This window comes from Ochotona princeps, chromosome 3, assembly GCF_030435755.1.
Source record: "Ochotona princeps isolate mOchPri1 chromosome 3, mOchPri1.hap1, whole genome shotgun sequence".
NCBI classification, from domain to species: domain Eukaryota; kingdom Metazoa; phylum Chordata; class Mammalia; order Lagomorpha; family Ochotonidae; genus Ochotona; species Ochotona princeps.
In genome coordinates, this window is record NC_080834.1 from 21,783,620 (window position 1) to 21,810,858 (window position 27,239).

Below are 27,239 nucleotides of genomic sequence, written 5' to 3' on the forward strand. Positions count from 1 at the left end.
CGTGGAACTATTTAGTGAATTTGCTGAAATGTTTTGCTGCACATTGGGAGATTCCTGTGTGTATAACTGTAGGGAAACTTATGCTTATATTGTGTGTATATTTTCAGAAATCTGTTAATTTCATATATATATATATATTCATATTCTTAAGACTCCACCACTGTAAATACTATTTTTGGCTGTTATCTGAGAAACAGAAAAGCAGAGTCAGACAGACACACCCATTCCAGTGTTCCACCTCAAGTGTCCGCAACGATGAGGGATGTGCCAGCCTGCGAATGAGAGCCTGAAGCAGCGCCTTGGTTATGCTGGCACTTGAGTAAGAGCACAAGTGACTGGCTTCTGAGTGACTATGAAGATGACAGATTGATACTGAATCTAAGTGTACACAAATTTATGATCATTGAAAAATGGAGCACATTCTGTCTGATAGCACGCAGATTTTCCTGTCCTGACTGCTGATCTGGAAGATTTAATAAGCATGGAAAGCACAGACACATTACTGAATTTGTAATGCTCTGATCTCTACCTTTCAGTGACCAACTCAATGAGTTAACTGATCTGTGTGCTCTTGACAGACACGTTGGTAAATGCAGGATTGTAAATTTTTCTAATTACGAAAACCATAGAGTTTGTAACAAAGAAAGAGAATAGTTATTACTCTTCTGGAATTCAGCATTTTCTATATTAAAAGGTTAATAATTGTATATTTACTAAATCTCTTCCCATATATAAATATCTCTGATTCCAAATTGTTCTCATTATCTTCATTATTTTTGAATTCCAAATTCACACATGTATATGTTTGTAGAGGGCTGAGGGGATGGAAATAAGAAACAGAAAGAATTAGAAGAATATAGTTTGAGAAGCATAAGTATAAATATAAAAAACAAGTCACAGAAATATAGTCTTTATAGTTTTATTCTTGGAAGCAACATTTGATAACATAAGATACTATGAAACTTCTAGCCTTTTAAGATTGTCTTTTTGCCTCCACATGTAAGAGAAGGGACAATTTTATGTGTTTTAAAAAACATTTGATGTTAATTTTAGTATCGGTTGTTTCAAGATGTAGTTTCTTTAAAATGCTGATTGGTTTATTTTCACCTACTTGAATGGCAGAGCATTGGAGGCAGACACACGCAGTGGCCTCCATCACTCCTTCAATCCCCAGACCAGCAGAGGCTGGTGGGGAAGACCAAAGCCAGACAGGAATTACGTGTGTGTGTCGGGGGCTCCAACACAAGAGCCATTGTCCTGTCACCCAGAGCGAATGATTAGGAAGCTGCACTGGAAGACGAGTCAGGACTGCAACTCTCATTATTATTTGGAATTGGACATTCTGCAGAGCAGCGTATTCCAATCCAGCACAGTGACCTGTCATGGAGGTTTAATTCACTTGGAAAAGATACCTGTCCATGTGTGGCAATGAGAGTACATGGAGTTTAAAAACCATAGCTTATATTTCAGAGGAAAATTATCTCAAAGTTCTTCAGGGGGTTTTGAAGCTTCACTTCATTTTAATGCACATATAATTAATTGTCAAACTATATGTTGTGATTTTTTAAAGTAAATACACTATAGCCATTTGAATTTTATATGTTAGGCAAAATACAAAGTTAAAGATGCAAGAAATTGAGATACTCCTTCCAGCATTTTTCTCTGAGCTGTGTCATAGCTTCCTTGGTATCTGTGGCTGAGAGCTGCTGTTTACCCTTGTGCAGCAGAGAAAGGCGCCTTTCATGAAGGGGGGATCTGCTCCTTAGATTCCTGCACAGCTTTCTTTCCTGCTGGTGTAGTCGTTGAAGTGGCTCTTCCAGTCCATCATGTAACTGTTCCAGCGATGGAATCCTGCTTTCCACTCTTGTTCTGCCTCATCTATATTTCCTGTAAAACATGAACGTAATGTGCATTAATTGAAAATTTAATCTGTTTACTTTCATTGAAAAATAAGTATGATTATAAAATGTTCCACATTTATGTAAAAATGGCTTTAAAAGCTCAATGATTTTAACCTTCTTTTACATAACAGAATTTTTACAAAACAGGTGAACACTACAAGATGGAGCACTACAAATCAGTAAATGTGGAGGACATATGTTAAATGCTGCAAGAAAAGATCTATTTATGCTTTTGTTGGATGACAAATTCTAATTTAAATATCACAAAAATTAGAAATATAATTTCAGAAAAAAACAGAATTTTTGCTAAAACAAATACATAATGGATAATTTCTCATTTAGACCATGGGTATTAATTTGTGTATGAAAAATCTTAGATCTATTTTCTATTATTTTTCATAGGATAATATTGAATTCACTGATCTATGTAAATATTTATTTCCTAATGTGTCATAGTCAATGTTCTATATAACTTAATGTTACAAAACATTTTTTTTGTAAACAAAATCTTTGCAAATCTGGGTATTATTTTTTGGAAGTATGGGGTCTTCAAAACTATCAAAGATATAAGAATAGATAATGAATTCTAGAAGTCACTGAAAGTACAGCAACCTAAAGTGCAATAAACACACTGGACTGTATCATGCTAAGAAACTTCTAAACAGCAAAGGAAATGGATTTACAATGTGAAGAGGCAACCGAGAGGAGAGGAGAAAATCTTTGCACACGATACAACAGATAAGAAACCATTATCTAGGATTTAAAAGAGGTTTAAAAGTTCAGCAATAGAGAAACCAAAGACCACAACAAACGAGCAGGCATTTTTTAAAGATTTAATCATTTTTATCGGAAAGGCAGATTCACAGCGAGAAGGGAGACAGAAAGCTCTACCATCCATTGTTCACTCCCTAAGTGACCACAACAGTCGGAACCGATCTAATCTGAAGCAAGGAGCCAGGGGCTTCTTCAAGTGTCCCACCTGGCAGAATCCCAAGATTTTGGACCGTTCTGTACTGCTTTCCCAGGTGACAGACAGGGAGCTGGAAGCGAAGTGGCACTGTCAGGGCACCAACTGGTGCCCATACGGTATCCCAGCACATGCAAGGCTAGGACTTGGCCACTGAGTCATCATATTTGGTCCTCAAGCATTTTTTTTTCAAATAATAAATTCAAATGGCTAATAGACATGAAAAATAATCAGGTTCTCTACCTATTATGGAAACACACACACACACACACACTGAGGTCCATCTTAATACCAGTGTGATTGGCGTAATTCAACAATCTATTAAGACCACATGCTGGCATAGACATGGCAAATAAAGTGGTCCTATTTCACTCTTGCTGGGAATGTAGGTCAGTACAGCTGTTGTAAAAGCCAGTATGGAGAGTGCTAACACAAGTGGAAACTGATCTGTTATATGACCCAGCTAACATACTCCTGGGAATATATCCAAAGGAAGAGAAATCTGCATATGAGAAAGTAACCTGCAGCCCTGTGTTCACGCATGATAATCCACAACGGTCACAGCCAGGGATTGAATGCAGGTATTCTTACAGAGATGCAACCCTTTTAACAGATGTCCTTTTAAAATTAACAATCCTGGCCGTGATAGTAACGTCTTCTAAAGATACAAACTTATAAAAATATAAACAGTATTAAAAATCAAAAAGCAAACTTCCTAATATCAACTAGTCATGACATTATAACGAAATTAGGAATGGAAAATATTTTCTAAACAACCTGACACATACTTTTGTGATTGTTTAATTACCTTTCCTAGGTGGTACACACTTAAAAATTCATAGCAACCTTTCTGGACAGGTTATCGCAAGCATAAGAGAGGACCAAGAGAAATACGAGTGCTCTGTTTATCTTTCAGTTTTCATCGTTCAAGCTGTTGTAAAGTACTGTCCTGACTCTTTCCCTGTTAAGGAAACCCGTTAGGCAGTCGTAATGGGTCAAATAACTGGGTGTCTCTGACGCAAGTATGGGACCTGCATTGAGGTTTTTTTTTGTCTTTTTAAAAATTTTTTTATTGTATTTTGGTTGACAATCTTTACATAGTTAATTACGGTTAAAAAAAAAAGGTTCAGGGGGTATAGGGAAGTGGGTAATAGTATTATGTCCATATTGTTTCCATCATGTATCTGAGGTAAAGGGGGATATTGAGGGAGAAGCCCCACCGGGTTTCCCACCCACCCTAAGTCCCGGATGTGGGGCATGCTCTGAGATCCTTGCTCAAATGGTTTTAATAGTTCTCCAGTTATGAATCGCTGCCAGTTTCGCTCGATGATGTCGTCCACTGATTGACACAGTCCATCATAGAGTCTCCATTTGCCCAGTATTTCGCTGTCAATATTTTGCTGAGGTGGTTGATTGACTTGCTCTGTCCTCTGTCTTTTCTTGGCTAGGGTTCGATTGGGGAGATCTCCAAAGAAACTTTGAGGTATTCCCAGACCCGATTCTTGTATGTTCTAGCAAGCACAGGGCCCGGCACAGTCCATCACCACGATCAGCTGGTGGTTTCAATTGCTGGGTTGATTCTGTTTTCAGTCCTGACTTGCACTGGAACCAATGGGTGTTGCAGTCCAGCCTGGTTCTGCCCAGCACATACTCGGCCCTCACATCAACCAGTGAGAGCTGCAGCCTAGTCGGGGCGACCCACAATAACCCCCACCAGACCTGCCCTCTACCCTGGTTTGCCGGTATGTATAGCAGACTAGCCCAGTCTGTCCCACATCCTATTTGGCTCTTGTACTTGTCAGTGGATATTGAAGCTTAGTTCCATCTAACCAACTCAACTATCCAGCCCTCACGGATGTTGTTGAGTGCCTCTCTGTCTAGCCACCTCAGCCCCCATCCTAGTTTTCATGCCCTCCCTCGGGAGTAGTGACCCAAGAGGGGGGAACCCACTATTTCCCTTCCAGGTCTCTCTCAGTCCCAGTTTATGCACTCTTTGGGTGGTTCTGTGATTTGACTTGGCAGAATTAGTCCCCAGTGCCAGCTTCTGCCAGCTGATGCTGTGGCTAAGCCCAAACATCCCTCACCCACTCTAATTTATGCTTGCACCAGCAGGAATAATCCACCTAGCCTGGCTTTCCCCTGATCTAGTCCACGTGCAGCGCACAGGTGTTGCAGCCTTGCTTAGTCTGGTCTGTCCCCACTGCATTGAGTTCTAACTTGGGGTAATTCAGGCACGAACTGCTGGACAGGCTTTTTTCTTTCTTTCTCTTTTTTTTCTCTTTCTCTCACTCTGTTAATCTGCCTCTCAAGTACATATGTATTTTTTCCATCCCAATTTTAAAGGAAACTTTCTCTCACCCGATCATAATTTCAACTCCTCTCTTCACACAATCCACTTGTATTAGCCTTGACAAAAATGTTAAGTGCCATTTGCAGGAGAACATTTTACCAAGTTTGTTCATAGCTGTGTAGCATTTTGGCAATAGCTCACTTCCATCTTATAGATACCAGCATATTTCGTATTGTGTAAGAAAATACAATTTATCTGCAACTCAAGTAAAAAATCAATTTCTAGATATGCAAAAGTAAAATTAAGTGATTTTTATTTTCTAAAAACGCATTGCTTGATATTACAGCAAACAATGCATCCAGAAAAAGTGGCCATTTGTGATAGATATTTACTAATTAAAATTTTTAAATTATTTTGATGATCAGAATATTCCTTGGAAAATAATTAATTCTTTACAGTTTGAATAACAATTTTAATATGAATGCTTGAGACTCGTGAGTAGAGCATAAGCCTTTTAAGAGTTTGGAGAATCTGCATACAAATATGAATAAATTACAATCTATTTATATATGCTTTATTACAGAAAATTAATTTCTTTATGCCTTGTATTAGGTCCATGGATTTAAATTTTGTTTTTAACCTGCTCAGTCTTATGATTAAATAATTTACAATTTCTCCACATGGCACTAAACATTTTGTTTAATAGAAGACAGAGTTTATATGCTTTAAGTATGTGTTTTAGGAAAACATAATAGAATTGAATCAGTGTTTTAAGTATTTGCTGATTGACAAGAGAGGAATAGTTATGGTTAGTACTGGCATAACACATTCACTCATGTTTCTGAGATGTTTGTTTTGCTACCAAAGTTGTCTTGGATTTTTTGTTCTCTATGAAAGGGAAGATAATTACAGAACCATCAATTTATCCCTGCATTTTAACAATCAGCAATTTTTCATTGAAGCTGCACAAATTGTTCAAGTGTGCAGCGCTAAGCCATGTTCTAGCTGTTTCAGGCTGTGGTCACAAGCTGCCATATATTGCGCAGCTTCTAAACACATTTCTCACAGTTTTGAGGTTAGTTCAAGGTGAAGGGCAGCACAGAATTGGAGTCCAGCAAGGGGATACTCGGTTCTCTCCAGGCAATCTAACCGCTCTGTCCTGACATGGAGTAGCCAACTTCCTTGGAGGAGCATTAACTGCTCTGAGGAGTCTCTATCCTTGAGTCCTGCTCACCTTCTATGACATCACCTTGGTGAGTAGGGCTTTAACATTTGTATCTGGAGGGGATATACGTGTTCAGGCCAAAGGAGGACAGAACAAAAAGCAAATGAATATACTCAAAATGCTAGAGGAAGTAAAGTTGGAAGAGATTATATTGAAATGTGCTTAGAATAATATTAAAAGTATTGTAAGTCATACGTTCCAAAATGTACACTCAGGTTGGATTTCATGGAGACTTTAAGTACAACTTTAAAGTGAAAACATAAGTGTTGAACGGACGCATCCTCTCATGTCCATCTGGCAAGCTGGACTCAGGTGAGCCTGCAACAAGATGCTCTGATGTGGGATGCAGGCAACAGAACTGGGATCTTCACACTAACCCAAACTTTTGATATCTGTATTATACTAAATATGAGAAAAATGTTAATGTCATAAATAATGAGTCCTTCTTTGATTTGCTTTGTTTCTTTTATAATCAGGTAGATAATATCTAGAGCACATTCTTAGGGAAAATTTAAATTTCATAACACATGAAACAAATATTATATTTTGTTTTCTTGTCAGTGTATGCAATATAGTTAGGTGCCAGATTAGCACATTTAAAGAAATGTTTTGTTGGAAAATATTCATCAACTGTAAATTACTGCTGAAGCGGCATACATAAAACATCTTGGGCTTCCATCTCAAGAGTGTGAAACTTTTTCAAAGGAAGCCAAGTAGTAGTTCCTTTACAAATATCCTTCATTTTAGAACCACTTTCAAAAGTGCCAGCAGTCCTTGTGAGTCAGGGCGAGCCGTCATCCCATCTCAGTTGCTGCAACGGAGGCCTGCCTCTGCTCCCCCCGCAGCCTCATGCGTGCTAGGCAGTGGGTCCGGTTCCCAAATCCTTGGCTTCCACACAGAGATCCCCACAGTTGCTGGCTCGGGATACAGTCGACACAGACCTGAGCAATGCTGTCTTCGGGGAGCAGACCAGTCTATGCAAGAATGACCCCTCTTCGTCTCCCTCTTACTCTTTGCCTCAATCTGATTACTCAAACGTAAGAACGAATGAACATTTGAAAAAGTATTAATAATTCATGCCACATCATTTGAATAATACTAATATTCAAAAAAAGATTGAAGTATTTAATATGAAAAATATAAAAAATGTGAACATTTTTCTTGATGCCTAGAACCTTTTATTTATTTACAAAATATAAATCTGTATTGGTCTTGCTTGATTAAATGTAATATTTTTATTATTGGAAATTTGCTACTGGTGTTATATCATCATATGCATGTAAATTAAAATACATGAATCATTTTTAATAGGAAAACTTATTTTTTGGTGGGGTAAATTACATATTAAAGTGCTAATAAAATGTAAGATCTTGCTTTCTTGAAACTTGAAAACTAAACCAGAGCAGGATGTGTTTTATAAAGTTCATTGTTGCTCAAACTGTCTGACTTTCCAATAAAAATTAAAAAATAAATCTTTCAAGCTATGAAGTTGTTCCATAGGGACCTATTGTGGTAGCCTAGTGGCTAAAGTCCTTACCCAGCATGCACCAGAATCCCATACAGGCACCAGTTTGTTTCCCGTGGCCCAGCTGTTGCGGCCATTTGGAGAACGAATCAGCAGATAAAAGATCTTCCTCTCTGACTCACCTCCTCTCTATATACCTGACTTTCCAATAAAGATAAATAAATGTTTTTAAAGTTGCTCCATATTTTAGGATGGAAGGTGAAGCAGCTGCCCTAAAACATTGGAGTGTGTGTGTTTAGAAATGTATTTGGAGAAATATTTTTGAAGCTTATGTTCAACATTACTTGTATTGAAATTCCATTTGATCAACAGATAAATTAGAACTGATCACTACATTCTGAACCAAAATAACTGTTATCTCAATCTGCTCATTTGAAATCATCTCTGCTGTCCCCACTCATTTCTGCTCCAAGCCCTGTCATGCAAGAACAGTAAAACCAGCTGAAGAATACATGGCTTGTGGGAGGCTGAACGCTACCTCTGTGGCTCTGTTGGCAGAGTTAACCTATGACCTCAAGCCTATTCATTCGCAGAGCACACAAGGACAGTTCTGTTGCTTGGCCAGTGGCTGCAGAAGCCCGTCTGTGGGTGTATATTTTGCCACAGAACTTCGGTCACACACATAATGCTGGTGTGTGAGACACCCCTTCCAAACAGATGGATAACATAACCGTAATTTTGGAGAGTAATATTGTAGAGTCCAGAGTCATATTAAGCAATCGTGTGAATCTCCAAAATTTTCACATTTTTCTGAAACTATCCCCCAAGGCTTCCAAGCAAGAAACAAACAGCATCTACCAGGTTGTGATAGCACAAAGCCGCAGTGTGACAGGGTGCTGTGAGCAGACAGGTAAATCCTCAAGCAATTGTCCAGTAAGAAGCTTCGTCTTTGAATCCACTAGTGTTTTAAAAATTAAAACTGGAACACAGACTTGAGAAAGCAGTGGAGCTCTCAATCGCAGGGCATTTTAAGCCGACAGCGAGTTGGATTCATGCGCCTTTGTTTTCACAGAACAGACCATAGTAATGTAAACCATGTTTAACATGCAAGGTCATTAAAGTATTTTCCTAATAATTAATACTGGAGTTATTTCATAATATGAGTCCATTCCCCTAATTTTGCTTTACCTATAGCCTGTAGCTGTGAATGTATTTATGATTTACGATTCTGTTCATGATTTCATGTGCCATATCATGTCTGTCTGTTTCTAAGCTCAGCATATTCAGAATGTTTAGACTGGGTGTTTTATCCTTAGCAGGAATGAGGGATTCCTTTTATATAGTGTAATGGACACCAGATGCTGTCATGCTGAACCTCGTAGCAGACCAAATCAATTCATTCTTATTTACTCTTAGAAGACAAAAGAATGGCTTTGTTGCTCTGATAATGAACATATACTTATTATTAATCAGTAAAACATATTAATTACCCATTAAGTGAACGAAGATTGGTTGACTAGGATACAGCAAGACTTTATTTATCCTGCTACATTTTATCTTTGGGAAAGACATGTTGAAATTTTCTTTTCATACATTTTCATCCTTTATTTATATAAGGAAAACACATTTCCTGTATTTCATGTACACAGTTGTAAAGACTTGAAGTAGCTCACTTTCCTCTCACCCTCTCCCATCCTTTGCCTCATTCTTTCTTCATTTTCTTATAATTTTTAGAATGACTTGCTTTCAGTTTATTTTGTAATTTCAAGCTTAATCCACCACTAAATAAAGAATTCAACAAGTAGTAATTACAAAGACTACTATTATTGGGAGTATAGACAGGACTACAAACAATAATCAAATATGAAGATGAAGCTATACTCACATATCTTATATTTTATTATATATATTACTTGCTAATCTACTTCATATACTCTTACAGCAAACACTTAAAATAGTTGGTATAAGAAATTCATTAATCAAATGTTTCCGTTGAACTCATGTAACTGTAGTTCAGGATAACTACTTATTAGCAGCACCTCTGCGCCTGTGATAGTCCGCAATGTCTTCCGTTTGCATAAGAATCCATTCCCACTCCCTAAGCACACCGGGAACGACGTGTACCTGTCATTTCCAAGACTCTGGGAAAAAAGACTTTCCAGAATCGGCACTGTTGAGAACGTGGTTTAGTGTGTATCCTTGGGGACTCCGTATTCAAGGTCAGATATTTCTGCTCAGCACTTTTGAAGAGTGGCCATGTTATGCCATTGTTCTGGGTTCCATTTGGATATCTAAATAATGAAACAGAGACATTACATTTTAATTGGAATTATTAACAATAATATTCATTCTTCTAAAACGTTTAGCAAGATCATTCCAGTAGTCATAACAGTCTATCTATTGATCATATCAAATATGTTATCTAGTTCACTTTTGAAGATATTGAAAAGCTCTATCAATTAAACTTGCAAGAATTATATTTAATTTCATTTAACACATTCTTTTTTTCCTTTAAGATTTATATTTATTTGAAATGCAAATGTAGCGAAATTTAAGGAGAAAGAGCTCAGGTACTGCTGGTTTACTCCACAAATGGTTTACAGTCCTGAGAGCTGCAATAGTTTGGAGCCAGAAGCTAAAAACTCCATTCTAATATCCTGCAAGAGACATCTTAGGACACCGTGCCAGGCACATTAGCAGGGTGATGGATTGAAAGTGGAGCAGCAAGGACTCTAATGGAAATTTTTATATGGGATGATATCATGACCAGCATTGTAAACTGCTAAGCCAAAACGCCAACACCCACCACAGAGTTTTGAATAACATAAAGAGAGATGGGGAAAGCTTTATTTCAATGAAATATATTGTCATCCACCTTTGAATATGTTCAAAAGCACACTGTTATTCTTATTTCACATGCTCCCCATACTCCAATCTAATCCTTTCATAGTGAATATTATAGAGTCACCTCTTGCTTTGTTGTACTTCATTCTTTTTGTTTTAGTCATGACTGTGAGAGTTTGGGATGGATTACCGAAACAATAACCTCACTATTGTAAAAACTGTCTTGAGTCGCACTTTCAACTATATCTTATGTTCTAGATCAGCTAAGTATTTGAGGATCTTTCAATCATCGCCCACTGGATTCAGATAAAGGTAATGAACATGGTCTTATGCACATTTTCAAATTTATTCTCAGATACATTTCCCTGATGATAGGAGTCAAGACTCTTACACAGAGGATTAACATTGAGGTTAAATGACTAAGGGGAAATACAGTGTTGAAATCAGAAAAGAAAGTGGTAAGACCCCCGAGAAAGGGGGGCAGAATTAATGAACACATAAACAATGAATCTGCTTCAGGAGATGAAAACTTAGATTTTTGTATTTTCATAGCAAATGACACATCCTGGAAAAGGATTCAGATTTTAGCTTGCAAGTATTTAGTATTCTGGAGATTTTTTGACCAAACAGCTGTCTGTTCTAGATACAACTTCTCCCAATGCCTGTAACAGCTGGGTTGGGCCAGAATGATGTGAGTATCCGGGAACATCCTCCTACAACTCCTCATGGGTGACAAAGGCTCGGGTACTTAGAGTGGATAGCTGGATCCAAAGTGGAGTTAGGATTCCAACCACCATTCGGATTTGGGATTCCGGCAGTGCAAGTGCGGCCTTGATCTGCCGGGCCACGATACTTACCCCCGTCAAGGTTCTATATGATTGCAGCTTTCCTTCTAGATATGCTAATATAGATTGATGAGCCAGTGTAAGAACTATAGTATCAAATAATGCAAATCTATATAGAAAACATCATAGCCAAAATGTCTTCAATTATGATTGTATCAGCGCAATTGTCTATATCTTATACTGTTGCTATTTGTTTCCATGTATCTCTTAATTTTTTTATTGCGCCTGGAAACTAGAGAAAAGTATTAAGAAAAGAATTCCCTAAATTCATTAGTTAGTTAGCTAAACACAAAGAGTCTCTTTTTTCTATTCTGGAATCTAAATAATCAGAGAAATAGGATTGTAACGACATACATACAAATTTGCAAAAAGTCAGAAAATAACTAAACGTGGCATCTTGGATCTAACAAATCTATATTTGAAAAGCACATGGTCAAATAAGGGGATTTTTAAAAACATTTTTAGTGTTTCATTATTCATAAAAAGAGGATTATAATCCATTCTCAGTTTCACATAGAAATAGGAATTCTGAGTTTTCTGGGAAGTAAATAGAAAAGTGGAAAGTAAGAGCAAGCGAGGGGAAGACAGATGAATAAGGAAAATATGCATACCGGTACAATCTTAGTATAAAATGCCATGAAAAGGCAAAACACATACGTTTGCTAAACTTCCCAGGAGGGGAGAAAATAGAAAGGAAGACGTATTTTCACTTAGTACTAATAAGCCACTACACTTCATTTACATAAATATTTGGAAGGGGAGATATATTTAGCTGCACACAGAATATGTCTAAGAATAACTAACAATGACGGTAACTGTGCAGAAATGAGATGACGGTTTGGAACCAGTAACAAGCAGAGGTCAGCTAGGAGAGCACGGCTGGAGATGTCCTATGAGAGTGGACGATTCATGACTACAACAGAGGCCAGCGGCTGAAGCACGGCCAGTGGGTGTGACTAAGTATTGTCCATGAGTGACACATTTTTTTAAAGTTTTATCTATTTATTTGAGAGACAGAGTTAGAGATTTCCTTTGATTCATTCACAGGATAGCTGCAACAGCTGGGCTTGCTGAACCCCGGGGGACAGGGCTTCAGTCAGCTCTCCTAGATGGGGAACAGAGACTCAAGCACCCGGGTCATCTTTTGTTGTTTCCCAGGCCATCAGCAGGAGCTGAATCAGAAACGGAGCAGCAGAGATGGGAACCAGTGCTCACATGGGATGCTGGTTTTCCAAGTGGCAGCTTAATAAACCATGCCATCAAGCCAGCCCCATATGACTCTCCTAAAATGGTTCCTGTTGTGATACACTTTATATTAGTCTAACCACATTTGTTACTATCACTTTTATTAGCCCTTAACAGAAGCTCTTGAAAAAATGATCAGATGTCATTAATACAATTACATGTTTCTTTTTTTTTAATTATTTTTAATTGGAAAGTTTGATATACAGAGAGGAAGATTTTCCATCCACTGCTTCACTCCTCAAGCTGCCTCAAGGGCCAGAGCTGAGTTTATCAGAAGCCAGGAGCCTGGAGTCACTTCTGGGTCTCCCACGCGGGTGCAGGGTCCCAAGGCTTTGGGCTGTCCTGGACTGCTTTCCCAGGCTACAAGCAGGGAGCTGCATGGGAAGTGGGGCCAGCTTCCATATGGATCCTGGTGGTTTCAAGGCAAGGACTTGAGCCAATAGGCCACAGTGTGGGGCCCCAATTACATGTTTCTGAAGAGTTACTTATTTGAAATGCTGAGTGACCAAATGGTTAAGATACAAAAGACAGAGACAAATTCAACTGAATTATACTTAATCGAAAACACAGAGTACCTGCAGGACACACAGATGTGTTCTTTTCTAACACATATCAAAATTTTCCAACACATTTTCACCTTTGTTGAGATGTGTTGTCTTACAGTATGTGTTATAAATTTATAGCTGGGAATCTGATGCCCACTTTAAGACATTTTTTTATTTATTGTGAGAATGGTTAATTTTAATTAGTATTTAAAACCTAATTGTGGTCTTAGCTCACTGACTTAAACAGTTCACACAAGTTGTTGGATAGGGTGCCAAAGAGAGCTTAATTACCAGTGTACAGCTCTCGTTTAGTAATTAGGTTGCATTGAACAAAAGGTTGAAAGAACAAAAGGTTGTCAAAAGATGTCTGAGTGCTTGAGGGTACTTTTCATATGAGGAGCAAAGTTTCCATGGTCTGCAGGTTTGCGCTTTCTTCTTTCCTCTGCACTGTTTGGACAGAAGAGTTTGCATAATGAGCTGGGGAGTTGAAGAGGAATGCTGGGCCATGGTCACCTCCTCCAGCTTTCCAGAAAATGAGCTGCATGGAATACATTTAAATAGATCCATTTAAATAGAAACAGAACATTTTCCTCCCTTCTTAGTTATTTCTATTCCATTCTCTCCTTGCTTCCTGTTTTAAGAGTTTGCTATCGCACTAATCCATCCTGCGTAATTTCTAAGTGTGAAGAATAATTATGTTTGCACCTGCTTTTTTTTCCTAAGGGCAACAAACAAATATAGTCGCTTGGATATGACTATATACATCCCCTAATTGCTATAGCCTGATGAAATGACTCAAACGTTCTTGTATGTATATGATTTGAGGAAATCTCTCATTCTAACAAGAGGCCAAAGTTTATGTAAACTATGATCAAGAAAATATTCTAAACTTGAAACAAAGCGGCCTTCTTTTGTCCTTGTGTTCACTAGCTATGTCTCTTTTTGTTTGGTTGGTTGGTGCTATCTGTTGATGTCCTTAGTCCCTATGTCTTGGCAATGAGTAAGAAATTGCCAAGAAGTCCTGAAAGCTCAATGTTGTAATTGCAGGTGCAAGCGGATTGTAAATACACTGTCTATGGTTACATGTTATTTCTAAATGAAAAACACAACTTTGTTTTTGCATCTCTTCTAAAAAATGAGGTGTATGCTGGCTAAGATATTTTGAAGTTACTTGAGTTATGTTTCAGAACCACTTGATAAATAAGAACAAACTATTTTCATATAAGATGTCCTTATTTATTTGAAAACTCAAGAGAGAACATAGAATCAGAGCGGAACAGAGATATCCATTCACTGATTCACTCTCCAAATGTTCTGAAGGATTGTGTCTGCTCCAGGCTACAGCCCAGGATTCAACTTGGGCCTCTCACGCGTACATCACAGGTAATATGGACTTGAGTCGTCATCTCTCGCTTCCCAAAGGGAAGCTGAGAGAGAGAGAGAGAGAGAATAGAGATAGGAATTAAGACACTAATATGGCATGCAATCTTGTTAGGTGATGGCTTAACTGGTATGCCAAAGACCCACTCCCAGGACAATGCATTTCAGCCTGTATTTACTGGAAATGTTTTAGGTTCTAGTGCTTTTTATGAAGTAACAATCAATCATCATAATAAATCTTTAAACTATGTGATCTTATTTTTCATATTTTATAGAAGAAGCCTAAGGGGAGGAGAATAGCTTTTCCATTACAAGTCATTAAGATGACTGAATACATTTCAAATCCTACATTACAAAATTGATAAACTTGGTGTTTTAAGTGTTTTAGCTAAATATCCTGATATGACCATTAAATATGATGCTACTATTTACCAACAAGAAACATTTTTAAGTAATTTGTGAGAGGTAGCACATGCAATTGCATTCATTTAATGATGCAAATGATGTTTGAAAACATTGCATTTATTATTATTATTATGATCATGATCATCACCGCTATTTTGCGATACAGTTCCATAGGCTTTCGGATTTGTCTTACCCCTTCCCCAAAACCATCCCACCCCTCACTGATTTCCTTTATATTATTACAATAGTATAGTTCTTCACAGGTGTCATAAGTCTATTATTACAATAGACAATGAGAGAGACTCCAGCATCCTCTTATTAAGATATATTTAAGAGTTTCATTGGGAGTCCATCTTTGATCTGGAAGTAGAGATGCATACTGCATTGTATCCTTATATTTGAATATGATAGTCTCCATTACACAGTCGCTATACATCCCTTAAATGAAAAACCACAAAACAAAATCAACAACAGGAAAAAAAGTAGAAATTTACAACACTGTGAAGCTAAATAACATACTACTGAATAATTAATGTGTTGCTGAAGAAATGAAAAAGAAAACTAAGAACTGTCTTGAAGAAAATGATGCTACTGTGTGACCTGTGAGCCAGTGAAGAACTTCATATGAGAAAAAAAACTATTTTGGAGAAATTAAAATAAAAACAAACATCAAATCCATGAGTTACAGTTTCTGCTGATGTTTGTTGGTTAGATATGTCTCCTGTAGGCAACAAATAGATTAGTTTTGTTGTTTTAATCCAGGCTACTACGCTGTGATGTTTGATTGATGGGCTTAATCCATTTACATTCAGGGCTAACAAGAATAGGTGGCGATGTTGCCCTGTCATTTTAGCAATGTGCTGCTCCCTGTTTGCTTTAGTCTTCTGTTGTTATTTTACTGGAATCTTTTCCACATTTGCATTTGGTGTTTCATGGGTGCCACTCCTTTTCTTTGTCAAGAGAATATCTTTAAGTGTCACTTGTTAGGGCAGGTCTGGAAGAGTCATATTCTTTGCAATTCCTTTATTGTGTAAGAATTTTATTTCATTTCAAAGACAAAAAAAAAAAAGCTTTGTTGGGTAAGTCATACCGGGTCAACTTTTTTTTTATTTTTAGAATTTGGAATGTTACTCCATTGTCTTGCATCATACAGGTTCTTGTGATAAGTCAGCTGTGAGTCTGATTGCATTCCTCTATATGTATATTGATTTTTTTCTCATGTACATATTTAAGGATCTTTTCTTCATGTTTGACTAAATAAGCCTAATTATGTGCTATGGTGAAGGTCAATTTTGATCAACCTGGCTGGGAGTTCTGTGCCCCTCTTCTATTCTATTTCACAATTCTTTCTACAGATTAGGGAAGATTGATTTTATTATTTTTTGAATATATGCATAAACCCAAATTTTCTTTATGTGCCTTCTGGAACTCCCTTCACTCATCTCTTGGCCCGTTCCTCAATATCCCTTAATTCTTGAATATTTGTCTTAGTATGATTCAGTTCCTCTTCCAGCTCACTTTGAAACTTTAAGGTTACATCATTACTTATTCTTTTTTTATTTAGGATGTATTTATTTTTTATTGCAAAGTCAGATATATAGAGATGAGGAGAGACAGAGAAGATCTTCCATGTGATGACATATATATATGTATATATATATATATATGATGAAATTAAATAAATCTAGAAAATAAATAAGTCTTTAAAAATAAATAGTGTCTATTTTAAATATTTGAAATTTTCATGATACAACATATAAGGCTTTAAATATCACTGAGGCACTCTATTTTATTAGTATGCAATCTTAAGTACCTCATAATCACATTTTTATTATTAAATTATTTTAAAGTATGATTTCCTTACAATGACACTGTATTTTCTCATTTGCTGCTCTATCTTCTCTAGAATATCTGTATAAAACCATGTTAACTTCGGCCTGTTCACTTGATATTGTCCACCTGTCACTTGGGAGACAAGGCCGTTCTGTTCCTGACAAACTAATCCAATGCTGTATCTGGTTGCCAAAGTATCTGACTCAGACGCTATGAGAATTCCAACTAGATCTTGTAAACTATTCCGTCAAAAACCAACATAAAAACTTTCTCTATATAAATCTTATCAAAAGGTTCTCAGTTTTGTGCCTACTTAGATTATATCTGTTATTTTTGTATGGCATTTGAAAACAGATCTGTCCCCAGCCATACCTCCATCCCCAGTCCACACTTCTTCTGTACCTTAGACTAAAACTTTTCTCTCGTGAGAAAATGAATTTTCTTTATTCAGGCAATGCATGAAATGCTGTTGTGGTGGTGGTTGTAGTTTTTGTTATTTCATTTTTTTAAAAAAAGTTTGAGTTTTTTTTTTTTTTTTTTACAAAAAATGTGTTAATCAATAATGACAATAATGACATTTTATTACCGGGAAGTGACCTCTGAGCAATGCATATAAAATAAAACAGAACTGACTGAAAGTGTCCTGATCTCATAACTTGCTGCTTTAATTAGTACAGACAGACATTAAAAGGAATTAAATGGCTATTACAAATACATGTCCTAATGCTGCTTAACAGAACACAAGAAGGATGACCAAGTACTTTTAATGAACATGTGGTTATTTGAGCTTGGCTGGTGAGTCGCAGAAAGGAATAGTGGGATGAATTTAGGAAGCTTATTGAGAGCAGCTGACCCTTCTCTTCCTTGCTTAGCGCTTACTGGTACCTACTTCCCAAGAGAGACGTGAGAAGGATGAGCAGCCTGGAGCCTGTGGCTCTCACAGAGGTTAAATACAGGGTTTGGTCATTCCTTCCCTGTGACCACACTGATAAATGTGGTTTCTGAATGACTTGCTAACTGTCGCCAGGTCACCGACAGCATTTGACGTCTCAGGGTCCAAAGCACAAACGCCATCATAAAGACTGCCAGAATAATGACGCTACACAAACAAAAGCCATTCAGTCATGTGTGTATTTGAAGGCCCTCACCTGGGGAACACTTTGCACAGGAAAAATGATCTGTCCCAACCTACGCCCCCAACTCTTATATTGCTTTTAATCTGTGACCTGTCAGTTCCCTTTAAAAATTTGCCTTCTTTAAAAAAAAAAAGACTTCTTTTTATTGGAAAATCAGATACGGTGAGAGGAGGGGAGACAGAGATAAAGATCTTCCATCAGCTGATTCACTTTCCAAGTGGCCTCAACAGCAGGAGCTGAACTGATACGAAGCCAACAGCGGGAGACTCTTCTGGGTCTCCCAAGCGCGTGCAGGGTCCCAAGACTTTCGGACATTTTCAACTATTTTCCCAGGTCACAAGCAGGGAGCTGAATGGGATTAGAACTGGTGCCCATATGGGATCCCAGCATGTGCCACTTTAGCCACTCGTGTACTACACTGGACCCTTGCCTTTTTTTTTTAAAGTGTCTTAGACAATCACAGTTTCTGATTTGTCTCTTATTTTGAAAATCTAAAGGGATGTTTGCTGAGGTTGTTCAAGCATGCTAAAATGAGGTCCAGAGACAAAGCCAGTGAGGCCGTTCTCCCTGGACCACCATCTCACTGTCCTGAGTTTGAACATTCACTGTTTGTTGGGAAACTTATCACTTGTCAGCTGCCTAATATAAAGTCTTCAAGTGGTCAGCACAGGAATTGCCCAGCCATATCCTGATTGATTGAGTGATTATAGCCCATTAATTGGGAAGAAAATCTGCATGTCTAGCCTGACAAAGGGGAGTCAGGGGACCCTGAAAAATGCAAGACACCTCAAGAAACCTCTGTGTGTACCTCCCAGAGGACACCCCATCTCCCAATTCCATCCTGTGAGGCACTTTCCCCTCCTGCTTCTCACTTTCATTTGTTCAGTTGACAAATTAAATTTCTCTGCAATTGATTGACTATTTTTAATTTCTTTATTAAGCTGAGAAAAGTATCCAAGGATGTTTGCCAGTAACATTTTCTTTAGAATATAGGATCCATTATAAATGATTATGTCCCAAAACAGACTTTATGTAGAATATCTAGCCACAGATATTTCTGTGATAGCTTCCATAGTGTTTCGAATTCATGATTAGCTATTTTGTCTGTTTTCCCTTTGTCTACTGTCTCTCGATTTTCCTTGCTGTGCTCCATTTTACAAGTTACTGACAGCCAAATTTCCAGCCGAATAGATTGTATTGCATTTATAACTATTGTTTCTAAAAATACAGCAAATGAAATCAGGATAATAATTACGGCGCTGGCGAGATAAAAATGAGTAACCTTCATCAGTACTTTCAGCTCACAAACGCACAACCGTGCTTCTCACGACACAGTAGGAGTAAAAACACCCTGAGTGGTGTTCCCATTATAGCCTTTGAGCATGTTTCTGAGATGTCCTGCAGGATAAAACTCTTCGGGAACGTTACCTCAAAATGCATTTTTAATTTGAGGTACAACTTCATATATATATACACACATATACACACATATGTATGTGTATAATATACATGTAACACATATGTATGTATGCAGTTTGTAAGATACAGTTTAGTAGATGCAGGGCTTCCTCCTTCTCCACTTCCTAATCACTCGCCGTTATTCCCCAAATTCTTACAAAAGTATAGTTCCTAGAATCTTGATTGAATTTGAACTGTAATACTGCATCAAGGTGGAGGAATCCACCGGGGGGGAGGGGAGGGGGAGGAGTGGGGGGATTCCCAGAGCCTATGAAACTGTCACATAATGCTAAATATTAATTAAAAATTAAAAAAATTAAATAAAAAAAAGTATAGTTCCTTAGTGAAAGTAAACAACAGCATCATTTTGATAATTAAATGTATCATGACAGGAAAGGGTCAGGTAAAGGCAGAAAACCAAGTGTTGAGCTGAAAGTACAACTAGTTTTTAACAAGCTTGTTCTGCTCCTATTAGATTGCTGAGTATAGCCATAATTCCATCGGAACCCACCCGTATGTATTATCACTTAAACTAACTGTATTGGCTATTGAAGCTATAGTTTTTAAAACAATACTATTATTTTTCTTTAAGAAAAAGTAAAAAAATATATAGACTATAGGAAAGTATTAATAAAATACCTTTACACATAAAGTACTATCATTTACCTTGATACAGTTTTGCAGGCATAGGTAATAAAAGAAGGAGAAAATGACCATGGTCCTGGATTGGGAGGATTAATATAATCAAAATATCCATATTACTGTGATATATATTGAGAACTCAGTCAAAATTGCCACAACATCCTTCTCAAAAAAAAAAAAAAGATTGTACAAAAATTCATCTGGAAAAGCAAGTGACCACAAGTAGCCAAAGCTATCCTGAATCTTAAAAATAAAGCTGAAGGAATCACAATTACACTTTTTAAGACATGCCACTTGGCATTAGATATCAAAATATTCATTATTGGTACAGAAACAAGGAATTATACCAGCGCAATGGAATGACAATCCTGAAACTGAGCCTACACATGTACAGTCAGTAATCTTCAACAAGAGAACTGATTAATGGAGGGGAAAATACTGATCTCTTCAACAGATGTTAGAGCAGATGGGTACCAGCCTGCACAGGTAAGAAGCGAGGTCCCCACCTCTCACTTTATACAAATCCAGCTCTGAATTGATTAAGGACCTAATCGGCACACAGAAACCATCAAACCATTGGAGGGAAACACAGGCAGCACCCCAAGATACAGGAATTGGGAAAAGACTTTTTAAAACATCACCAAAAGCACAGGCAGTCAAAGCCAAAATAAACACTACATCAAACCAAGAAACTTCTCTACAGCAAAGGAAATGAAAAGCAAAATGAAGAATCAACCAACAGAATAGGAGATCTTGGCACACTACAGGACAGATAAGGGACCAATATCCAACCTTTATAAAGAGGTTAAGAAACTCAGCATCATCAAAACAAAAATCCTGTTGGCTGAGAACCTTGTGCGGTATGCTAGTGGCTAAAGTCCTGGACTTGCATCCACCGGGATCCCATAAGGTCACCAGTTCTAATCCTGGCTGTTCCACTTCCCCTCCTACTCTCTGCTTGCATCCTGAGAAAGCAGTAAAGGATGGCTCAATGTCTTAGGACTCTGTACCCACGTGATGGAGACCTGGAAAAGGCCCCTGGCTTTAGACTGACTCAGCCCGACACTTAAAACCACTTGGGGAGTGAATCAGCAGAAGGAAGAGCTTCCCTCTTTGTTTCCCCTTCTCTCTGTAAATCGGACTTTCTAATAAAGCTAAAATAAATTTTACAAAATGGGTGAAGCAAATAACAAGATCTAGTACATCTGCTGTATGAAATATTAGTCATTAAGATGATTGAAATTCTACTACATGTTCTACACATATTCTCTTAGATGAAGTGTAAGATAAATGGAGATAAGATTACCACGAAGTGAAGATAATTGTTGTAATATGCATCTCTACTCCCAAATAAATGAAACTGTTAAATACATGTTGACAATAGGATGCTTGATTTTCTAACATTGTCTAACACACAATGCCACGACACAGTTAAATAACAGAATATGGGCTGCGTGACTGTTGTTGAATGACTGCACCGTTTTCAGAATGCAGTATGAGAATTCCTTCTTACTCTGAATTGAATTTCTTAGAAGTTTCAGTTCTTGACACTCCATCAAAACATGAGAGCGTTGCACTGGCGGTGTCCACATTTGTAGCACGCATTTACATAGCTGTGTTTTTCATTCTGTAACAGTGACATGAATTAACTCTTTTCTTGAGACACTTCTTTTCAGATTTTTTTCTCCTTCTAGCTTCTATCTTATCTCTAACTTGCAGTGCACAAATCTCTGTTGTCACTATAATTTCCACAACTGCTATAATCCCAGCTTCTATTGCTTTCTTATACAAACTGATAATGCTAATCCCTACTTTTTCCTTAACCCCAGACTTGTGTGTGGAATATTCAATATTGATATTTAATTTATAATCAGTCAGATCACCCAGTTACAGCAATGAAATATTCAATTTTAGCATAATATGTGTTACAAATTATTAAAACACAAGTTAAAAGAATTTCGTTTTTTTGCTATACTGTAATCCTGATATTACTGGGATGGAAAATTCACGCAGGAATAACTTCCTGCAGCATAGCAATTTGAAAAAAAATAACCTACTCATCTGGAATTGTGGAAGAATCATAGAAGTATGATATTTTATACAGTAATAGATGCAATTTTTGAAGCAAGATTTTGATGTCACTGTCCGATTGAAGCATGCCATTTAACATATATCAATCAATTATTACTGGTTTCTAAAGTATCCATTTTGAGAATAATTCTTAGATTGAATAAAAGATTATATGTTATTCTAGTTTATTCAAATACAGAAACATTTAAGAAATGTGAAATAAATCGCATTATATTTTTAACAATGACTCAATAAATACAATTTTCTGTGTTTTAATGACCTCCTTATGTTAAGTAAAATTACTAACTGCAATGATGCAAAATTCTGAAATATTTGGTCAAATAAGTAATCTTGGGAATCTCTTTATGAGTTTCGTCTTTTTCAGAAGCATCAGGGTTCCATATCTCCTCCAATATCAGTGATGTTAGAGGAGTACTGCTCTTTGATTTGGCAAATGATTGGACAATTTCATGAAATTCATCTTTTTCTGATGAATTCTAGCATTGTGCATTTTCGGTACATTTGTTTTTTGTAAAGATTAAACTGATACCAGAATGCCAGTTGGCATTTATTGTTTTACTCTTTTCAAAGCAATTCTTCAACTAGTTACTAAGGAGCAAAAGGATTTAAACAGAATGTGCATGTCCTCACGAGAGCAGTAACATTAACCCTATGGGATTAGTCCTCACCCTTTTGCAAAGTCATCAAATGTGCTCATGGGTTCATTATAGTAATGTACCACAAATAGTTACAGAAGCAGAGATGAAAGTTTTTTCCTTTCACTCAGGAAACCCCATACCTATTATCTGTCAGAAAATCTATTAATAAGTCTGATAATAATTGGACTAGATGACAATTTTTCATGAGCGTGAACTTGTCTCTATAGCTCAGGATATCGAATTTGAGACCATGCTCTGCTCTTATCTCTGTAACATTAGCTAGGCATGCATCAGCATGCTAACGTCTTACGTGTGAAGACTGGAATGCTGTGGCCATTCTTACCTATTGCTTTTAACAATGCTTTATGAAGACAACCCGGTTAATGTATAATAAAATTAAATGCAAGTTAATCATTTTGAATCATAGTTAATCTTTGCCCCGCTACCTATTAACAACAATTCACTTTTCTTTCTTTTTTTTTCTTAAAGATTTATTTATTTTTGTTGGAAAGACAGACACAGAAAGATCTTCCATTGCTGATTCACTACCCAAGTGGCCTCAACTGCGGGGACTGAGCCGATGTGAAGCCAACAGCCAGAAGCCTCTTCCTGGTCTCCCATGAGGAAATGCAAGCTCCCACGGCCCTGGCCATTGTCCGCTGCTTACCCAAGCCACATGCTGGATGGCAGCTGGATGGAAAGTGGAGCACCCGATATGTGACCTTGTACCCATATGGCACCCCGGGGTGCATGTAAGGCAAGGACTTTAGTCCTTAGGCCATCGAGCTGAGCCCCACTTTTCTTTTTTGAACCAGAATTTTCTCATCTGAATTTTTAAAAAGTATTACTCTTTCTGTATTTTCCTGACTAATAATAGAAGCCATACACCTCTCACCTTGTCAGTTAAATGAAACTGTTCATACTACAATGCCTTTCAAATAGATAGGTGGAGACAGGGCCTATATGGTTGATTTGATTCTCTGGTGCTCCCCTTCAAATCTTGCACTTTGGCTCTTTGACTGAGGAAACTGCAGAAGGTGGATATGCTGGAGTCCTGGATACTCATGTTGGAGACCCAGAAGGAATTCTGGGCTCCTGTATCTGACCTGGCCCATTCTCCGCTGTTGGGATTATCTTGGGAATGAATGAGTGGATGGAAGATAACTCCGTTGGAATCTCTGCGTTTCTTTAACTATGTTTTTAAAATCAATGAAAACAAACATTTAACGAATATGCATCTACGTTAAAGACATAAGTGTGTGGATTTTAGCATGTCTATCTTATAATAATAAAGTATTCAATTAGTAACATATAATCTTAAATGTGTGGAGACTCAATACCAAAAATTTAAGGCATAAAAGGAAAATTAATGTTTCACTCTTGCTTATGGTCAACTATAGCAAAGGCTGTGAATAAAATCACTTCGTGAAGTATGGCTTCACTGTTTTGTAAGGTTTACGTAGACCCCTTAAGCTTTAACCTTTGTTACATTAACTTCTCATTTTAAATTAAATGTTAACTTTCATTTATTTACCATTGAAATTTATTAAACACAAAAGTGAAGTTACATGCAAATAAAACCATTGTAAATAAACAATGTTCAGATTACATGTAATACAGCCATTCTTTTAAACACTGTAGTTCAACAGCATAGTGCTATAGTGTGCTACAGTTCCAATTGTTCATTTATCTGTGACGTGGTAGACTGGGAATTTCTCATCACCAGAGAATATATTATCACAGATTGACATCCGGGAAACAACCAATATGCAAGCTTTCAATTATAGTTGTACCAAATGGCATCATAAACTTGAAAAATAGGAAGCTAAATCACCATGAGTTGCGACTGTCCATATTTTCTTCTCTCTCTTGAGGACATAATATCACAACACATATCACACATCAGGGAAGATCATGGTTTAGTGTGAACTCTATTTAAATCCCGGCATCAGATTGGTCAAATTCAGAACATTTAGCCGAATAAAAAGACTTCACAGAAGGTGCCAATCATAGGTTATCAAAGAACTCTGAAAACCCCTATTAGAGAAAGAATGATGTGCTGGATTGCATGTATTCTGCCTCAGGCTCAGTCCACCAGCATCTTGCCCTGTGATTTTTTTGGTCAGAGGTATAATTACTCACGTTTCTAATGACACTGTGCCAAGCATTCAAAATATACCCCATACACTTGAAAAAAATCTGGGAGCATTGTAAAGTTTCAGGTTCAAAAGCAACTGTATTACTAATGCCAGTGCTCAAGGGAAATGCTATTTCCATACAAAGTTTGAACAGCATTGTCAACACTTTATAATATTTAGAAGCTTAAATCAGAACATAGTTTTCATTGCACTGCTATGATTAAAAGTTCTAAGTGAAATTCACAATGTAACAGAAAGTAGCTGCTGCACAACCAGGATAATTAAATCTTCTCTGTGCCATGCGCAAAACCTGTCAGACCGTGCAACAGATATGCAAAACGAAACAAACAAAACCAGACAACAATGATTTATAAGTGATACTTACCCATACTTTGCAAAACTTGCCCAGTGTTTCATAATGGATCTACTCAAAACCTCCTCGGCTTTCGTATAATTCGCTCTTCTTTCAAGAGGCAGGCCAAACACGAATTCGATTTCATAGCCATGCATGACTCCCATCCATTCTGGCCACGGAAGTTTGGATGATCGGTGTTCAAAATAATAAAAATAAGCACTGCTCCCCATCTCTGAGCACTTCTCGGCAAACTCCAGAGCGGGACATATGATGTTGTAATCGCCGACCACATCATCCAAGGCCTCACGGTAGTTCTCAGGTCTCTGGTCGTCTAGCCAGTCTGCATAGTGGAACAGGATTGATTCCTTTCCAAATTCACTCACACTTGGAAAAAATATGTTTAAACCATCCTGAAATTCCTTTCTCGTTATGATACTGTTGTTATCTTTGCTGAAACCAGGAGCACCGTATACAAGAAAGGCAGTCCCTTCATCTTTATTCACACCCAGCAGGATTTGGGTTTTTTTGAACTGTCCAACCTGAAGCAGTGTTTCCGGCATATCGGTGAGAAAATCACCATCCACAGTTGGGCCAAAATTAACCGACAGGAGTGTATCAAACGGGACAACAAAGACTTCATTAAGAAGAATTTCCTGGGCATCTTTACTTCGGAGGCATTTGATTATTTCTGTCTCGTTCTCTCTGGAGCAACCAACAAACCTAGCTAATGTGAACGTTCGATTCCTGGCTTCGTGCAGAGACATGGCCGCCCAAGGGGCATTGGATGATCCACTTTGCAGAATGGCTCTGGTGAACAATGGCTGACTTCTAGGAGAAAGCAGGTGTAAGCTGACTGAAACAGCTCCTGCACTTTCTCCAAAGAGAGTTATGCTTTTAGGATTGCCACCAAATGCTGCTATATTTTTTTGAACCCATTGAAGCGCCAGTTGTTGGTCAAATAAACCCATGTTGCCCGGGGCCTCAGGATTTCCTGGCAATGCTAAGAATCCAAGTGCACCCACCCTGTAATTCATTGATACAACAATAACTCTTTCAACCCGAGTCAGAAACTTGCCATCATACACTGGCAGTGATGAGGTTCCGGTCTGAAAACCACCACCGTAGATCCATATCATGACGGTGGCGTTTTTAGGTTTGGGTGTTGGAACCCACACATTCAGATATAAACAATCTTCGCTGAGGTCAGTATTCGGGTTCCACATCTCTGATCCATGGAAACCTGGGAAACTTTGATCTATGTTTTGATAGCAGGAATTTGCATATTTTGTGGCATTCCAAATGCCAGACCACTTGGTCAGTGATTGTGGCTTTTTGAATCGAAGCCTACCAAGAGGTGGCTGTGCATAGGGAACACCGAGGAAGGCTGTTACCGTGCCCCCCAGAACAGGCACATTCATCCCTCTGATTTTCCCATTCCTGGTTGTAATGATCACATCTTCTTCACTGTGTGCCTTTTGAATAACCATGAAGAACAGAACAAGCCACAGAAGAAATCGAATATATGTGATCGTGTCCTGGTTCTGCATGTTGACTTCTGAAAGAGAAAGCAATACAAAATTTCATCAGGGTTATGCATTTAATATTACATAATACGTTAATTCCCTGAAATACAGCTGTTTCTTGAATCCTAGAAATTATAAAAACTAATAAATCTACTGACATTATAAAATCCAATCTAGATTTAAAAAAAAGAAAATTGAGGCATTTCAGTTATCAGTTTAGAAGAAAAGTAAGTGGATTGGGAAAAAGAATTTATCTGATTCGGGGAATATTTGTTATTATAAATATGTAAATGAGATTTAATATTTTAAGGAG

At 37.6% G+C, this 27,239-nt stretch overlaps 1 protein-coding gene across 1 annotated transcript; it reads right to left on the reverse strand.

Moving 5' to 3' along the window:
• Positions 1-1,386: 1,386 nt before the first annotated feature.
• On the reverse strand, positions 1,387-26,950 carry BCHE (butyrylcholinesterase). Its single transcript, XM_004598348.3, has 3 exons — positions 25,434-26,950; positions 9,973-10,139; positions 1,387-1,887 (listed from the first exon to the last, which is right to left on the reverse strand). The coding sequence occupies exons 1-3, from the start codon at positions 26,948-26,950 to the stop codon at positions 1,763-1,765; spliced, it is 1,809 nt and encodes a 602-aa protein (XP_004598405.2). The 3' UTR covers positions 1,387-1,762.
• Positions 26,951-27,239: the final 289 nt, after the last annotated feature.